Source organism: Mycteria americana, chromosome 2 (genome assembly GCF_035582795.1).
Source record: "Mycteria americana isolate JAX WOST 10 ecotype Jacksonville Zoo and Gardens chromosome 2, USCA_MyAme_1.0, whole genome shotgun sequence".
Lineage (NCBI taxonomy): Eukaryota > Metazoa > Chordata > Aves > Ciconiiformes > Ciconiidae > Mycteria > Mycteria americana.
Genome location: NC_134366.1, coordinates 145,808,560 through 145,828,030, shown reverse-complemented (window position 1 = coordinate 145,828,030; position 19,471 = coordinate 145,808,560). Strand labels below are relative to the sequence as shown.

General features: G+C 37.8%; 1 protein-coding gene across 9 annotated transcripts in view; it reads right to left on the bottom strand.

Moving 5' to 3' along the window:
• CPNE3 (copine 3) overlaps positions 1 to 19,471 on the bottom strand; it is a 29,305-nt gene that overhangs the window by 9,693 nt on the left and 141 nt on the right. Inside the window, exons 1-10 of one of the 9 annotated variants that reach the window (XM_075494893.1) lie at positions 19,222 to 19,344; positions 18,651 to 18,759; positions 10,857 to 11,068; positions 9,181 to 9,320; positions 8,408 to 8,587; positions 7,150 to 7,224; positions 6,626 to 6,697; positions 5,720 to 5,803; positions 3,925 to 4,014; positions 363 to 461 (exon numbers count right to left, since the gene is read on the bottom strand). In XM_075494893.1, the coding sequence (XP_075351008.1) occupies positions 363 to 461; positions 3,925 to 4,014; positions 5,720 to 5,803; positions 6,626 to 6,697; positions 7,150 to 7,224; positions 8,408 to 8,587; positions 9,181 to 9,312 (732 nt within the window). In that variant the 5' untranslated portion in view covers positions 9,313 to 9,320; positions 10,857 to 11,068; positions 18,651 to 18,759; positions 19,222 to 19,344. The other 8 variants (XM_075494891.1, XM_075494889.1, XM_075494892.1 and 5 more) reach the window with 8 other exon arrangements.

Below are 19,471 nucleotides of genomic sequence, written 5' to 3'. Positions count from 1 at the left end.
ACAATATACATACAAAAAAATACCACAAGCTTTGGCCTTTTAACTGCAGTGACATTTGTACTGCATTCTGTCTTTGACACTCCAAATTTTTTCATTTCTGTATTTTTATGATTAGTGAAATTAATTTGTGCTGATGGTTGGGTATTTAGATACGTAATATTAAAAACTGTAACCAAGATATTAATCCTAGGAAAGTGGATGCATAATGTAAATGCTGAGTCAGCCTCAACTACAGTAGCATTGTTAAGCTGTAGCCTAACACAACTTCCATACCTGCAAGTCAAGTGACATAAGCTTTGCTCCCAAATGCGTAAAACAGCTTATGAAAAACACACAGGCAGTTCAGACTATGTAAGACTTACAGGTGAGGACCGAGATGCTTCCTTCAGTTTTGACATTGTAGTTTGAAAACTTCCTATGAGATCATGAGACCCATCACTATCATAGTCATAGCACTCAACCTAAAATGAAGCATTATTCAATGTTAGTAACAGAAATGGCCCTACAAAAGCCATAAACACTGCAATGGCATTTCTAGTTCAGGCAAATGCAAACATCCAAAACATTCCTAAATCTCTTATATCATGGACTTTTTCCTTGCATTGCAGTCTTAGAATTGCAAAGAGTTGCATCTAAAAATTATGGATTAAGATTTGGTAAAAGCCAATATACCCAGTTTCAGATCAGATCTTCCACTGAAATGAAGGAGAGATGAGAATACTAAGCAGTGTCAGGTCCCACATGAGCAGGTAACATCAATTATACTGAACTACATTTTGGGAATGAGGGAGTGTCACGAAGAGTAGGAAAACAACCTGTGGGGTTTTTTTACTGTCATCATGGATTAAGAGACTTAGTTAAATTTCCTTAATACCTCGGAAAAACTATCTCTGAGCATCCAGCTAAAAATTTAGTAAATCAGTTATTCAGTGATCACAAGAGCTTTATTAATACTTTTATATTACTTTACTGACCTTCAGGATAACTCAGGATTTACAAGTATTTGAAGGTTCAGCCCTAAATCTAGAAACAAGACGAATTTTTTTTTTCTTTTAAGATTAGCAAATTTAAACAGTCACTATGATCCACACTTCATGGATCTGAATGTCAACTAAAAATCCTCTTTTCCTGTATTCAATGTTTAATGCTAGTTTTACTATTCAATCAACTCATCTTTTAACACCCCAACCCACCACAGAAGGCAGAACAAGTGAAAAATAGACTTTTTTTTTCTGTTTGACAACCTATCAGTTTAAGTGAGCATAATTTTACCACTGTTACTTTAACCTTATAGCGTCCTCAATTTTTGTTTTTTAAAAGCTCAACTTACGAATGTGCCCCAACTGCCTTTCTAGATAAAAAGCTGGTTATTTATCTATAATAGCATATGCTAATTCCATCCACTTCTGCTATTTTATTTCAGTTTTGCAACAGAGACATGCAAGCTAACGTAATCAATTAACAGAAAAACAAAATAAAATAATTTTTTAATTATTATTATTAATAATAATAATAAATCAAGAGTCATAGTAGGAATCCCCCATTATTTGGAATCAAAACAAACTTCAAGAAAAACTTTTCTGAATATATATGGTTTAAACTGAACAGCTATTTTCACATCAGTCTTTCCAAACTGAAAAAATCCTATATTATATTCAAGAAACAATTCAGTTGATTCCTTGGCCACTTCATTTAGGAATAACAAAATAAAGCAAACAACTTCAACATACACTTGAGCTTCTGAGAGGAATTAACTTTCTGAGAGGAATTAACTTTCTGAAAACAAACAGTAATGTTGAAGTACAAAATATGATGTGTAGATTGCAAGTTCTGCACCGGGCAGAACATGCCTCAGTTGCAGTTCGCACTACCAGAACATTTTGAACACACTAGTAAATAAATAAAATGCATGCACATGCACTGAATAGCAACTTAAATCTCATACAAGCAGCCACAGTACTAACAGACTGATGTTCATGGCAGATGCTGTGTAAAAATTCTTTTGAATGCCATAAATTAAGCCAATCAAATACTCAGCCAAGTGCTTCAGTACCTGAAATTTAAAACTGAAGACATTTCCTGAGCCAAAAGTTATGATACCTGTCCACAGTTAGCACAGTTATTTCTTTTTTCCTTTTAAAGGGATTAAAGTTTGTCTTGCTTGAGGTATTTGACCCATCTAAGCCAATTTTTAATACTTACTCCAGGCAAGACAGAAATATTTCTTTTGTTCCATATATGCTCACCTGGACACGCAATAGCGCTATGAAACCACGTGATAAAATTGCATATATATCTTCCCCAGCAGAACTAGGCATGCTTGCTCCAGATGACAGGCTCACATTTTCAACACAGAAAGACTTCACTGACTGCAAACACACTCACATGGAATATAGCAGTAAATCCAGAAGATATAGAATCAACTTGGTTTGTGCATTGCTGGAGATACACAAACTAAGCCATTAAATAGGTGAAAAGCCACTCATTACGGAAAAGTTGGTGGGTTTACTTACTATGACAAATAGCCCATTACGTATGCAACTGTGTGCATATAAAAGTGTTAAAAGTATTGTTTAATCTTTCAACAACATTATAATACAATTCTGTCTGCATTTTGATGTTTGAAGTGATAGCTTCCAGATTTCTAAGTTAAGTCATAATCCTACTGTCTGTCTGCAAGTCCATAACAACTCCAAGTAAAATCTCTTTCCTCTGGAAATAAACCTACACTTCTGAGGTAAGATTCCAAAGAACAGACTTTATTAAAATAATGACAGAGCTGAGAATAACTCCATCTTAACAGACATATTTTAATCAATGGTCTACAGTTTTAGTATGGCTGTTTACTGAAAAAGAGAAATATATTTAGAGTATATGGAAATGTAGGAGCAGTCACAGCTATTTTGGGGAAAAGGGAAGCAGAAAGGAATGAGAAGGAGAAAACACAGAAGCAGCAAGGGAAGCAGGTTCTGGGCTTGTAAAGTTGTTCATTAGTCTGCTCTATAGTTATGTATTTAAATTTATACAGGTGCTTGTAACACCCAGATCCCTGTGTCTGTTAAGCATTTTCCAGGACTGCCTCAAGTCATATGACTAATACCTGTCACATGCAGATCATGCTCTCATTTTTCTTTCCCAGAGGAAGAACGGCAAGTATGGTGGTTTGTTTCATTTGGTTTTGGTTTTTTTTTTTCAAATGCTAAAATATCGGGTTCCTAACATGTTCATAATAGCTAATAAATGGCATTTGGATTCGTTGTTTAGCTTCCCCTAAAGCGAATTCCTGAAAAAAACCACTCAGAAGCTAAACATAATTTATTCAAGTTAAGATTTGAAGATAGAGAGTTAAAGATCAGTCCTGGTAAAACTATCACTTCACAGGTTTGGCTCACTTCCTGACAGAAAATTTGGAGGAGAAAAGTTGCTACATCTGGTATCCACAAGATACGTCTGGTCCACATCTGTTATCTCAGTTAGTATATTAAGTGTAATTAATGGTATCAGGTAGGATATTAAGCATTTCATTAGTGTTCCCTATTGCACCAGTAACAAAGTATTACAAGATCCATAATGTAGAGCAGAGCATATTCTAGCCTTTAACACGCATCTTTCACTATACAGTATCTTAATGCCACCAATATTGGCTGATGCAACACTAAAACTGTACAATCTAAATAAGAAACTGAATTGGACATTTCAAAGCTACTTATGTTCAACTGGTTTCCCAGACTTTCAAAGACCAACTTTTACCAGATAATGTATCACAAATGTGAGATTTTTTTTTCTAAAACATGCGTCTCTGTGACTTTCAAATAAGAGTAAGAAACAAAAAGAGATAATAATCAGAATAACACGCCTTCCATTTATTACATATCCTGCTTTTTTTTAATGCGTTGATTCATACACATATTTCATATACACTACCTTGATTGACTTATCCATGTCACTGTAACACAGAGAATTGAGAGAGATTTTAAAGGGCCTCCAAACAGGATTCAGGTTGTTTTTAATGACCTGAAAAAAAAAAAAAGCCAGAATAGTATTGTTCACAAGAGTGGAAAGTAGTCATTGTAATTGGTCATACCTTCATGCCATGATTTTTGTTAAGAAGAACAGTTAACTAAAGCTGCTGTCAATCACTTCCTGCAATCCAAATCCTAATGTATGGGATATAAACAAACTAAACATTCCTAACATGCAGTAGTATTGTCCAAAAGAGATGGTATCTTTCAACTCCATATTTTTCTAGACTGCACTGTGATCTACCATATCATTCAGCTACCACACTGCAAAAAATTAAATTTATCATTACATACATATTGATACTGTTTTTGGGGGTTTTTTTTGTGTGTTTTTTTTTTGTTTTTTTTTTTTTAATATGCACACACATATATACATACACACAAACATATATAAAAGCATGACTTACAAAAAAACCATGGAAAAATATTACATTGGAATTACTGAATACATCAATGCTCTGGAGATTACAATTCACTCCAGCTTATATTTATTCTGAAATGCCACTTATGGAAATGTTCCCTCACGAAATTCAGGGTATAGTTAAGCAGAAACAGTGCATGAGGATAAAGACACCCCTACTGCACACAGTCTCTCAAGCAGAATGCTAAGTAAGTGATGTTTAAGAATAATACTGAAGGATCTTCAGAATCCTTTAACTGGAAAGTACCTGTAATATACCAAATAATACACCAAATACACCAAATAATGACCTTAGAAAGCACAAGAAACTACATACAACAAGCAATACTTAATTAATAATACCTAATAATAGTAATACTTATACTTCCAGCACTGCAGAAGTGCAGAGAAAGAAATCCCTCTTTTGAAAATGAAAACAGTAAATGATAGTTAGTAACATAAAAAGGTTTTTAAAATCTGTAACATAAAGAAGTAATCCTCCAGACAGTTCTAGGTTGGAACAGCAAATTCTGGATTCATTACTGAAATTGAAGATGACTGAAATCCTCATGGAAAAGATACATTTTATGCAGAAGGACCACCTCATCAGAGAAACTATTTTTACAAATCTGACACAAAAAGGATTTATACTTCTTCAACATCCCTGCTTCAAATTAATACGGTCACCACTTCAAATGCACGCAGTACCTCAGCTGTGGCTAGGGCCTGAGCTTCCCATACAGTGAGACACTTGGAACCTACTCATACCCTGTGTCAGTTGCTGCCACTGGGACCGCTACACCTCCTCCTGGGTGGAAGGCTGCTGCTGCTCAAGCACGTTTTCCCTCACTCAGCATTATCCTTGGCTTGCCCTTGCTATGCAAGCATTCAGTATAATTACTTTCATTAGTAAGTGGTACAGCTAGGTGACACTGACGTAAGAACAGCAGAGTCATGGAAATGCTCAAGTTCTAACCTCAGAGTAGCACTGAGACAAATGTCTCTGTGTGAGTACGCAGTACTTTTTCAACATTTGTTTTCTTCTACATTGCAGATAGTTTAAAAAAAAAAAAAAGTATTTTCCTTTAAAATAGGATGGCATAAACCAGAATCAGAGTAAGGTAGACCTCCTGTCCTATTAGAAAATCAGTGGAAGAGCTGAGGTGATTTCTAACTGGTCTGCATGTCAACTACCAGACCATTCTCTTCTTTTTGTAAGGCACTGTACCTCTAGCACTGTGACACACTGGAAATCAAATAACCTTAATCTCTAGGTTGTTGACTGAAAATATCCTACCTCTGTTCTGTGAACCATCACCCAGTTTCCATCTCCAGTCTGCTTGTGGAATTCCAGATAAGGATCTGACTTTCCAAAAAAATCCTGTATTTAAAGAACATGTAATTATCCCAGAACAGCCTGTGGCATGAATGCCATTAAACGCTAGTTAAAACACACTTAGATTAACAAAAAGTAAACTAAATATTCAGGGAACAAAAGCTTTAGATGAAGAAATGCAAGTCTGATTATATTACCACCCGTGAAGGAAAGAAAACATGGCATGTCTGTCAATTTAGGATAAAAGTTCTGCAGCGTCCACGTATGAAATACCTGACAGTTCAAGCAAAAGAATACTTATACTAATAAGTACTATGATGCATAGTTAGGGAACTAAGGATTTCATCCAGTTCAAAAAAGTATCACTAAATTGATGGGGAAAAATAATAACATTTTTTCCATTATTAATTTTTTTTAAATTTTGTTTATAAAAGTCTTTTTAAATACAGTATTTTTAGCCAGTCCCAAAATATTTAACATAACAGATTTATACACTCCAAATACACTCTTTACCATTTCTTTGAGAGCGCTAACAGGTAATAATTTATACAACTATTCAAACCAATGGATATACCAAAACTCCCTTATCTTTATGATTAAATGTAAAGATTTACATTTAGATGGAAGCGTGCTATTCACAGAATATTCCTGCAATGCACTTGTCTTATTTACAAATATAATTCATTTCAAAACAGTCAATGAAGTTACTCTGAAGCAATCTTTCTTCAATTTCTTTTTTAGTGTAAGAAAAATCTTAATGGATTTAATTATTTCAGCAAAAAATAAGAACGAACATTTTAATGCTTCCTGTTTTGACAAGATTCTGATTTTACTGCTTTATCAAAGAAACAGCAATTACTTAAATACCTTATTGTCCAGTTTCCTTGCTTCTACTTCCAATACAACCACCCTGTTATCCTTCACTTCTTCTGCTGTAATCTAGATAGGCAAACAAAATAAAATACTTATTTTGTATACAGGAACTACATAGTTTAACATATTCACAACACTCCTATGACAGGTCCGTTACAAAAAATCATGTTTGCTCATAAATGAAGCATTAAAAAATGGGGTGGGGGGAGGGAGGAACAATTTGATTTGACGTTGGGATTCACTAGATGATGACACTGACAATTAAAGCTACTGCCCAAACAGTAGCACATCGGATGCCCTGATGATTTTGATGGATGCAATGAGACTTATAGATGCAGAAGGTGGGCTGCTCTCCTTTTGGATGACAAAGAAATATTAGTGGAGGAAAAAGAAATGCTTTAAGATACTTTTTACAGCACTGTAAATTAGACAGACTGTGTTGAAGCTACTAACTAAAAAAACCCACAAAACCATTTAAGGATAAACGCTGAAGAGATTTATTGTCTTAATTGTCTTACCGTAATACTTCCTCTTCCAGCAGGTCTGCCATTTTTAAGAACTAATGGTTTTGTTAGAGTCCTGCTAGAAACTATCTGCCAAGACAAAATTTGAGTATCAAGCATTATTAGCACAATTCAATAGATTTTCAAAGGAATGAAATTAGATAGCGAGGTATTTTCATTTTAGGAATTTTTCCTTCATCATGAAGATGACAGCTTTACATTTACTTCCCATGATCTCCTATAAATAGGTAATACTTGATACACTTCAAAATTTTAAAATACATATGCAGATGAACACATGCAGAGTTTCAGGAGCAATATGAAATAAAATGTCTTGTAGTAACATGATACACATACATGGACAAAGATAATACCTTAAGTTCCAATCTCAAATTGTTCTGAAGTTTTTCATACATACCATTCAAACACATGCAAGCCACGTTTCATAAACAGCTTCAGCAAACAGATTTATAAACACAGTGTTTGTCATGCAAACAAACATCAGCCTTCCCCTGCAGTGTTTCTAGTTGATTTTATTTTATCCTCTTCAGGCAATGCTTTCTCAGAAGTGTGTCTACTCGTTCTACAGGTCCTTCTTTACATTAAGAATGAATGATTAATTTTAAATTGCTACTGAATTTCATTTCACAATGCCTCTGTCTTCATAATGCACTTACAATAAAAATACTTTAGACACAGGGGAGGAAAAATCCCAAGACGACTCTCCTGAGAAGAAATGCCTTCGAAGGATCTATTAGAAAAAACAAGTTAAAAAGAAGCTGCCCAGTTGTAGTAGCACCAATAGCTGAATTCGACAGGGAAACAGGACTGAAATCAACAGTAGACAGAACCAGAATCACTGCTTGCCTTAAGCGGAAAGCAAATGACAAGGTTAACGTGGCCCTTGTGAACACTCTTATGTTGCTGTACACCAATTCTCTTTTTAAGGAGCATAAAAATAAGAATTTGAGTATTAGAGTAAATAAACAGCAATTACTACTCTGTGCTCATTGACAGTCCACTTACTTTCAGACAGCAGTCTGGACAGTCACCATTCTAGAGTACATTTCAGGGCATCATCTCAAGACCTTTCGCAAATAAAATGTATATGCACTGAACTGAGGCTTGAAAAAACAAATTAAGGGAATTCTATTCAATTTAAGAGTACCCCAACTACACAAGAACATAGTGATAAATTTAAGATAACAGTGGTTAATGATTTGCATTAACTTCTATCTTCTTAATTCTAAAGGAAATCATCTTGCATACTTACTTGTCCCAGTGTACATTCAAATTCTCCTAAGAAGTCATCATCATTCAGATCAAAGGTTTTGTTATCGATGTCATATATTCCAAATTTAAGTTTCTGAACAAGCTCAAAATAGTAGTCAATTAGGAATTTCTTGGCAAACTTTGGGTTCAAGGAATTCTTAACTCTTTCTGTGCGATTAAGCTGCAGTTAGAAAGATATCACTTTATTCAGTATTTCATCAACCAAACATGCACTCAAATCAAATAATATAGTATTAAAGACTTTCAAAAGTTCTTCTTAGTATAAAGTATAAAGCCATGTCTTCCTACAAACCTTTCATCAAATATAAATAACCACATTATATTACAAAACCCACTGCTGTAAGTCAGAGATATTTGAGGACCTGTTTTTCTTCGCTCCCTGTAAGGAATATCTATTACTGTTTAGGGAAGACCAACATAAAAATGGTATATTGTCAAATCCAGGATTGGACCCTAGTTTTGAAGGATTGTATTTATAAAAGCACGTTTAAGCACTTGGAAGGCTTCTTCTGTTGGTCCAACACACAGCTGGGGGAACAGTGCTAAAACTCAGACAGGTAAAAGTTTTTATTAGAAAACAATTATTAGTGTGCTACCTCTGTAACTTTTTATAGACATAATCTAATGAAAAGTATTCACAGGTGCTGGTATGTAATTAAAATATTTTAATGAAATCATACGCTCCAGTGTCTTAAAAGGTCTGACAAGTTAGACTGTGTTTTTAGCAGATTCATGAGAAGCATCACACTGTACCTCATACCACTGCTGACCACTCGTGTTCTGGAGAAGCACACACAGCGGGTCTGACTTGGAACCAACATCTTTATCCAAGAGATTGGTGCAGGCAATAGTCAGCTCCACCTTTGTCACACACTGTGCTGCCATTTGTTAAGCTAGAAAGCAGCAACAGAAATCATTATTTTAAACGTGGCTAAAAAGCAAACAATAGGATTGTCATAATGCATTAATTCTCTGACTGATCATTAGAATTGTTAGCTTGTCAGGACAGAGATTTGAGGCTCCAAATGCAAATTTTAAGATTTATGATGTACCAACATTACAGTATTACTGTCATACTCTTGGCTTTGCCACATAGGTATAAAACTTCATTTCAAAATCTGCACATAAAAAACAAGATCAGGTTTCTCAGAATGCTTGAGGAATCAAATGGAAAACAGGATACACCACAAAGAAAGCACAGCGGTTTAAACTGCTGACAAGAAAACTTCGCAAGCTTTAAATTACATCCTGTAAAGCCCACATGAATGCCAGTATCTTACAATGTAGATATTAATAATAATTCAATGAATAAGGAAAAAAAAAATCATAAGACACACTCCCCCACCAAACCTTTGTAACAAAATACTGAAGCCATGAGCATGGCAGAATTGGAAAAGGAGTTTAAGTGGGTAACAGGAAGAGGTGATCTTGCTTTAGTAAATCTTCAAAAACAACTATGATTTTTAATAATAGGGATAAACAACTTTGAAGTCAAGTAACAACTGAGAATTAGGAGGAAGTGTTCTTTCTGCAGGTTTGTTTAAAAAAAAAAAAAAAAAGAACAACTGAAAGCTTTCTCACATTTCCTCTTAAGTATCGCGATCATTCTCCACTGGAACTGAGAAGACCAGCAGATATTACAAACCTACAGAAACAACTTCATTATCAGTTATGAATCCCACTCTGGGATAAAATGCATTTGCAAGCCTAATTAGCTCTGAGCAGCAGATATTTTCTATATTAAAAAAATCTCTATAATTATACTCTTCAGGAATGCAGCTGGTCATTTCCAACACCTCTTTGGGAGGTGAGCCTCTACAGTACAATTGCCCTTGATGCTAAACAGAATAAGGAAGGAAAGGCATCTACTTCTATCTAGCCAGCTCACTTGCATCATACACATATAGTGTACTTGAACATGAAACTATACTTAACCCAACCCATCTCTCTTCCTTTCACTGCATTCATATGACTTTTGGTGAAAAGGAACTTTTTTTAGAGGCAAAAAGGGAAAGGAAGATGGAAAAGAGGAACGATGAACTGAAAACAGGAGAAAGAAAACACTGTGGTCTGAGGGAATTTTCCTGAAGCTTCCTGCATTCCACTAGGGCACGCTTCACACATTGCCCCTCCATCTCTGTTTTGCCATCTCAGACACGGACCTTTTGGACACTGAAGTAAGTATAAATGACCTGTAAAGGAACCACTCAAACATCCATGCACATAAATTATGTTAAGAAGCATGTCAGATTCATGGAAATCCTCCTGTACCTCCCAAACACCTAAACACGATGCCATCTTTGAGTATCTTTTGCTCCCATAACTTTACCAAGTTTCAGTCATTGTCCTTGAGGGAAAAAAGTGAAACTCTGAGTTCTAAGTATTTAAACTGTTTTTAAACCAACATATTTTAGGCTTAGAAAACATACCTTGAAAAAGCAGTCTGCCCCCTTTTTCCTGGTTCTCTTTTTATACTGGTATTTTCCATTCCCTATTGCTTTCCTGGCTGCCAGACAGAGCTCATTAACAGTCAGTGGCTCTGCCCATAGAATCCAGTGCAGACCAGTGCATGACTCCTTAATGACTGTTTCCAGAAAAACAACTTTCTGCTGACAAAATGATGCTCTAATACCCACTGATGCTGCAAGAGCAAGTAGAAAGGGTTTTCATGAAATTCAACAGAATTAAAGTTTTAATTGAGATATATTTCTCAAAACAGTCACAATTTTCTTGCTCTGACTTCCCTGAAACTCCTTATTATTGTGAGTCCCCGAAAGGACTTGTAGCCACATTTCTTTTGTTAAAGTAATGTTTCCAAAATCCCTGGTAAACAGATAGCATCCAGTCAACCTAAAAATCTGGACATCTTTTTCTACTTAGCCTGTGTGCATGTGCATGTCCCACTTCTCTTACAAGTACTTTCTCACATAAATACGTCAGTTCTGTTACTTCCTCTCCTCCTCCACACATCACTGCCTCTCCCACTATGCATCTAATGTGGGAAAAGAGCAGATTTAGCAAAAGAGGTGCTGTGCAAAAAGCATCTTTAAACACACAGAGGAAGGAAGAATAAAAAAGATGCTTCCCTTCCCTGAAATGCAAATGCTCTTGTTTGAGACCTAATAATTGCGTCCACATTAGGTAAAAGACAACTTCTAGCAAGAACATGTATTTATCCAAGTGGAGGATACTCAACTTGAAACCCAGGTAGAAAAGCAAAACTTCTCAAATCCCGAGATGGCCCTTTAATCTCTTCCATTTCCAGTTTTGCAAAATCCAAGACAGAAAATAATGCAAGGGATTTTCCTCAGAGGTTTTGAGAATATTAGGAATCAATATTTGTATTTGTATAATGGAGAGGTCTGCAATACTTTTAATGCCTTTCAAGAAATAATTTTGCTATTTTACTTGAAAAAAAAAGACAACATGATTACCCATAATACCATAAAACTGATACGTTTTACATTAAGTAGTTGTACACAACCAGATTTTCAATAACATTATAAGCATTAAAAATTTGTAAAATACTTACTAGTGAGAAAAAGTCATACCTCATTAACCCAAAACAGTATTTATGGTAGTGAAACTCAGTACATAAACAACAGATACTTCTCACAACATTGCAGTCATTACAGAACTTGCAGAGGGCACACAGATGCTTCACATTTGAACTCAGAAGTCTTTTAAACAGCAATAGCTGTTGGAGCGCTGCATACGCTGCACGAATCCTCGTAATCCCCTACTGAATAAAAGGAAGAATGACTCCAGCTCCACCCAATTCTCCTCACCTCTGAAAGCCTGCCTTAGCTGAAAACTTCCAAAACAGGTTTGGGAGGTGGGTGGTAGGATTCCTAAAGATAATAAACATCCTCAAGAATCAGAGTCACTGTCAGTAAGTAAGCATGCTCTTTTTGAAGACTTGATGGAATACAGAGTCTGGCAAATTGCAGTCTCTTCAGGATGGTGAACATAAGAAATCACGGCTGTACTAGTGCATTACCTCTTCAAATACCATTCTACGACACACTATCAGATAGTGTGGCAAATCAGATGCAAAATATTCTAGATGCATGACTGGATTACTTGCACATTCGGAATACTGGAATAACTTTACATCGACAGATGGTATTGTTTGGGCTCTGGTAGGACAAGCCTTGACTGCCAGTAAATTACATCACATAACAAGAGACTTATTTATTCAATTAGTTATTGTTATGAAAGTAACTATGCTCCCCATTGGCCAAATATAATCAAAACCTCTGCTTTTCTCAAGCTATCAACTGTTTGTCCTCCATGTAGGAGGACAAACCTACATACCTACACCATAAAGTGAGGTAAAGCACACCAGAATGAGGCCAGATGACAGCTCAATAGCTTTTATGACCACAGGAGTGTATCAGGCTCTTAAAAACACCAATAATTCTGGACAGAAGACTGAAAATTACTGTATAAACTGTACGGCAGAACTTGTGACATCCAGACTCTGAACTGCAGCAGTATATGGTCACAAGGGAGATACTTGTTCCTGATCCTATGCCATGTCTAGGCTGCTCAAGAGCATGATTATGTCAACTAAGTATATTACAAGTCCTTCTGCTTGAGCTGTCATTATCAAAGCAAAACTGTAAGTCAAGGACTAGTCCTGTCTTGCAGTTCCACTGATCATAAAGTTCTTTGAATTCCACTAATGATTCTATTGAAGATGTGGCGTTCACCAAATAACCCAGCCAATGTCTGCTTTTCAACAGAAACTGTAAACATGGCATTCTACTTGGAAAGGAACAGATCTATTATCAGAATAATTTTCTAACAGAGCATTTGGGAGCTGTCAGACTGCAGCAATCCTGTCAATGCTGCAATACTAGGGAGAGTACAGGCTTGCCCAGATAACCTTCCAGCATAGTACAATATGTTCACAACTATAGGTACTTCCCAATCTGACAAGCAGAAATACATAACTACAAGAAGACAAAAAGACTAATGAAGTGAGCACTGCTCTAGCTGAGTTTGGTATCACTGCCTTTAGCACAAGTCTCAAAACTGTTCTGATGTAAGCTATTGCTGTCATAGAACATTTCCTAGTTCCTGTGAACTACTAATGACAATAGACCAAAAATCCTTATTTTGTAGTTACCTCAGGGCCGAGATGGACACAGAAAAAGCAGGGGAAACATTTCAGAACTTGCTAATAAAGTCTGTTCCTAATCAGCTAATCTTCTAGCTATAATGCTACACTTAAGCATTTTATGTAAACCATGTGCCAGACTGAAAAAGTCAGTACCATATACAAGCAGTGCTCTGATCCTTCTTGGATTATTAAGTATTTCCCATGAACCTGGGCAGATTACAACATGGAAAGAAATTAATTATCCAGATAGACTATAAAAACAAAAGTCTTGAACCAAGCCTAAACCTGAAATAATGCACATGAAGCTCTACTGTCCTGAACATTCAGTGTATGCAATTGTTCAGTCTCTGCTCTTTCAGACAGGACTAAGATACCATTTCTTGCAAACCGAAATTTTTGTGGTAAAGAGCTCTAGGCCTGTATTCCTTAGAACATCTTTTATTGCATCTCAGACCAAGTAGTAACTGCACTTCCTGCAACAGCCTTTCACAAGAAGGATTCCGGTGAAGAGCTGGCACAAAGATGGACAAAACAAGATTTAAATGAAAATAACCTGGGAGACGATATCCATCTGACAATATAACCTGTTCAATCCATAATCTCAGCACAGTCCACTAGCATCTCTTTGTAACAGATGCATATGCAAAGAGCAGAGAATGACAACATATTCCCAGAAAATACCACATCTACTGGAAGAAGCTGACAATGAAATTATGACAAACGGATCCTTCTTTCCACTGATGGGACTAGTAGTGACACAATTTCTAGTGATCTTGGACTACCTGTATATAAAGGTATATTAAAAAAAAATCTCAAGGTAACCCTTCAATTCTCAAAGAAATGGACCACCTCATAGGAGCTGACATTTCATATAAAGTTACAAAGGCTAAGATTGTTTCATAGCCTAATTTCATCACTGCATTTGAAAATTAGAGGCTTCTCTAAAAATCAAACCTCTAAATCTGAATTCTGGCTTCTCTCTTTCTCTCTCTTTACAGGCAACATAGCTGATAAAATTCTCATGTGGCACTAGCTGATGTGCTCACAAGTTGAATAACAGAAGCAGCTCAAAGTAATATCTCTCAACTTGAATCATTCTGTATTTGAAGAATCACACAAAACCTTGAGTGTAAACTATATCTTCTCATATTCACTATTTAGTATGCATGAAGGAATTGTATCATTCTTAATTGAACACGTGAGATTATGCTGATAAAATCCTAATGACCACAGAACTCATTTTACTGGGGATTATGCCAAACAAAAATAGGAGCTAGTATTTTAGACAGCGACAGACTTTTTAGCAAGGCTTTTTGTGACAGGACAAGGAGTAATGGTTTTAAACTAAGGGAGGGCAGATTTAGACTAGATTTAAGAAAGAAATTTTTTACAGTGAGGGTGGTGAGCACTGGAATAGGTTGCCCAGAGAGGCAGTGGAGGCCCCATCCCTGGAAACATTCAAGGTCAGGTTGGATGGGGCTGTGAGCAACCTGATCTAGTTGAAGATGTCCCTGCTCTTGCAGGGGGGTTGGACTAGATGACCTGTAAAGGTCTCTTCCAATCCAAAGCATTCTATGATTCTATGATTTAAGAAATCTGAGGCACATGAGTGTGTGAGAAGGGAGATATTGTTTTCTCTATGGGAAATGAATCATCTATTTGTACAAGCTTCATCATACTCAGGCAGTTCAAATATTTATCTACTGGATAGTAACACTGTGTAACACACTGGTGTAACACACTGGTGTAACAAGTCAGACACCTATTTGTAGCGAGTTCCTATATATAAAAATCTATCACTAAGTGACATTGCCAAAGAACACATTTAGAATTCTATTTTTTAAAAAATCCCACTGCACAGACCAGAAACTATTAATTTGAGTTCTAGGACACCTGTTCACAAGATGACTTAGAAAGAGCCATTTCTAAATATCCTTCTGGTGACCTTTTTATTCCTGAACATGTGTGTTCACCCTTTAGGCATATCTTTAATGCTGAGGGTTCTTCCCAGCATCCTCCTCACACAAAAGTATTTTAAGAACTTTGGGTGATGTTTTGATCCAAGTGAGCTAAACTATAAAAGATAATATTGTGCCCTAAACAAGAAAATTAAGAAACACGGATCTCCTGACTTCAAAATGTAGTTGTTTTAAGCAGACAGCATTCAAGCAGGGGGAAATGTGTTTCCTGCATATATGTTTTATAAGAATATTTTAATGTCAATTACTTTATGGAAAACAATCAACTATGCAATTTGAATAGTATCTTAAATTGTGTATTCTTCATTGCAATTTCTCTGTGTAGAGCCACTGACTGACTTTACATAATTAACATTATCCAGAAGAAAGAAAAACTTGAATCTCACTAAAACTTGCTGCGTTTTATTGCAGAAACAAGATGCAGGTAATCCCATGTTTTAGACTAATCCTTCCTACAGTCCATTTCAAATTGTAACACTTCACTGTTACAAATACCAGTTCTTAAAAATGAGGTTTTGGTAACTTACCTCAGAGGTCTGCCTCTAGGCTTCTCAGCAGAAGGCTAAAGCTTCAATAGTAGCATTAAAATGTGAAATGAAAGGAAATTAAAACCAAGAATTGTTATTCCCATATATCAATCAAAGTAACAGGTATGAATGCATATACTTTGAGGAACCACTGCTCCCCTTAAAATAAGTAACCTGTCCAACAGTTTTATGTGTCCGTGACAGCAGCACTGTAAAGATTATTTATGGGAAACTCAGAGCCTTTGTTAGAGAACAAAGTACAATATAAATCAGATATTTAAAAAGTCCAGCAAGACAAGCCCTTTAAGATTTTAAGAACAAAGATCAGATTACCTTTTTTGTCCTATTAATTTAATGCTTTTTTTCCAATAAGGTGATAGTGCTTTAAAGTAAATAGACCCAAATCAGTGGCTTGCAAGCTCCCAAAGAGGCTTATGCTCTAAGAAACCTATGCTTTCCTACACTGCTAAAGGTTGCCTAAGAAAAATCCACAAAAACACTATCCTACAGTGGTCCGGCATATCATTTTATATCTCAGTATAAACGATAACGCTAACTTCAAACTGACAATCACAAAATTACACTGTACTACAGCCCCGATGTATTTCAAACCTTCCTACAGGCAAACCAAGAGCTGTCCAGTCAGCTGTCCTTCAATTCTGTATCATAGCAGCTACCTGCACTCTGCATTCACTGTGCCTGGGAGGCATCATACATGCTCTGCATGTACATAGGCAGTGGCTCTGAACACAGGCACACAGCAATCATGCTATTTCCTGGAACCATCAGATTATTGCACACATGCTAACCACCTACCATGAGGACTTCGTAATAACCCTCCAGGATGCGAGAACCACCAGAAGCAAGTTGCCAACACTAGAACTAATTCAGCTGGCTCCTAACTGTGCCTTGGATAAAGCGCTGAGTGAACACGTGCACTCGATCTAGCTACAGGATGGGAAGGATCTACCCGATACAGTCTTCTTTCAACCGTAGAAGAAAGTATGAAGCAAGTGATCCAAATCATTAAGACTATTGCTTAAACAGAAGCTTGGACCCAGCAACCTGGCCCCAAAACTCCTACATTCAGAAATCCTTCAAACGCTTAATAATGCCATTTTTAAATCCCTGAGCAACAGCATCTCATCTATAGCAATATTAAAGACAAACCAAAGAAATTAAACATAAAACAGTAAAGAGCACCATAATTCTACTTCCTGTCTACTTGTTTCCCACAAGCCACACCACAACTTCAAATGTGATGCTAGAAGGGGCCGTTATTAATCTTAGCCTAACTGATTCAAGAACAGAAGTAACTTTGTTGGGTTTGAAAGGAACTAATACCTACAAATACTAACTTGATCATATATTACTTATGTTGGAAGAGCACCCTGACTTTCACTGACAAATAAAGAGAATTAATGAGGAAGGAAAAAACGTATCTTAATACTTTGTCCCTAAACGTATTTCCTAAAGGAAACCATGCTAATGACAGCATCTGTTTCTAAATTAGACTAAGGGGAAAAAAATACTAAACTCCACTCCAGTTAACAACATTAACCTATCCGTGGAGCTGAGATTTTAGTTTTATTTAGTTTTAGATTTAGTATTTAGTTTAGACCCCTAAAAGGAGGATCTTTGGCATTGTTTGTACAAAACAGCTACTATGGCTTCCCTCTAGCCTTAAGTTGTGGATAAATATTAATGCCTTGGGCATAACACAAGGCTGTAAAAACACTGTGGTACAGCACTGCTACCTTGGAATTCTGGCTGATGACATTTAATAATGGCTCAGTTATTCAACCTACCAGAAATGGACTTTTGCTTTCAACAACTGAACTAAAATTAGTTTAACAGTCACATATAATGGATTTGTATAGATTAATTCTGAGATATTTAACACAAACATACTTGTTGGAAAAATACTGCATTCTCCCTAACACCAAAACAGAAAACAAAAAGACCTCTGTCTGGTTCTGCTTGCTCCTCTACACATCTTTCTTGCTTCCTTTTTTTCTTCTAAGGCTTATTGGTGTTCTTCATGCCCTTTGAAAAATCTTACCTCTGTGATTATACATATATAAAGTTAAAATGTAAAACTTCAATTAAAAAAAAAAAATCTACGATTAAGTTTGACTCTAACTACTTTTACAAAATAAACTTTTTTGTACCACCACAGAAATATCTTTAACTCGAACGTTTAGGGACATAAAACTCCCAATAAAAACAATGTAATTTCTGGACACAGGGTGATGCATATTACCTCGAGGATACTTAATGCACCTTGAAGATGTGAGTATGTAAGCAAAAGGGAAGAGCTTTCATATTTTAACTTCTCCCTAGTGGAAGAGCAAATTCAGGTTTGATTACACATATGACGCAACTGCAATGAAGAAAGAAAAAACAACCCACTGTAACAGCAGCTCAGGAAGAACAGCATAGGTTTTTTTAGGAACAACGATGACTTCTGACAGTCTCCTTTCTGAAGGGTGAGGGCGCTTTTCAGAGTAGTGTTACACCACCACAGAGGCCGGCACCCAGGACTTAAATGTCCTGGCGTACAGCTTTAACTTCACCGAGATTCGCTACCTGAGGGACGGCGAACCAAGACGACTGATTCCTCGAGCTCTGCAGAAGTTTGTGTCCGATTCCCCGCAGAGAGCTGCCTGTCTCCGGGAGCAGGAAGCGGGCCAGCCACCTGAGGAGACGTTTCACAACAGACGGTTACGACAGCTGCGAACCGCCGCCTGCAGCCGGGGAGAGGCGGCTGCCCCAGCCCTGCCCTGCCCTGCCCTGGCCTGCCCTGCCTCCCAGCCCCAGACCCGCACGTCTCTCCGCCGTACGAGGCGGCAGTCCTCGCCTGCCGGAGAGGCGAAGCGGCTCAGGCGGGCGGCAGCTCGAAGGGACGACGCGCGGAAGGCATCCACTCCCTCTCCCTGGGCCGGAGGGAGAGCAAACCACGCGGCACACGGGCTGACGGGCGGAGGACTCGCCCCTGAGGCACGGGAAGGCGACGGGCCGCCGTCCCCGGGCCCCCGAGCGCTCTGCCTCCCCCGCGGACAACGCCCCGTCCCATCCCGCCCCGAAGAGCGACACGGCGCGCAACGCCGCTCCCCTGCGGAGCAGCCGCGGCCCCTCGCCCCGCGACCGGACCCCTCACCTGCCGGGGCCGGCGACGGCTGCGCGAAGGCTGCGGACCCCTGGCGCCCGCGGCGGCCACGCCCACACCAACCGGGCGCGCCCCGCCCCGGGGCCACCGCGGGCGAGGGGCGCATGCGCAAGCTCCCCTCTCCCGCACACCCACCCGCCCGTCCTAAGGCCGGCGACCTGGCGGGGGCGGAGGCCTGGCTCGGGTTCCGGGGTCGCGCAATGGCCGGCGCCGGGAGCGGCAGCGGGCCGGCAGGCGGAAC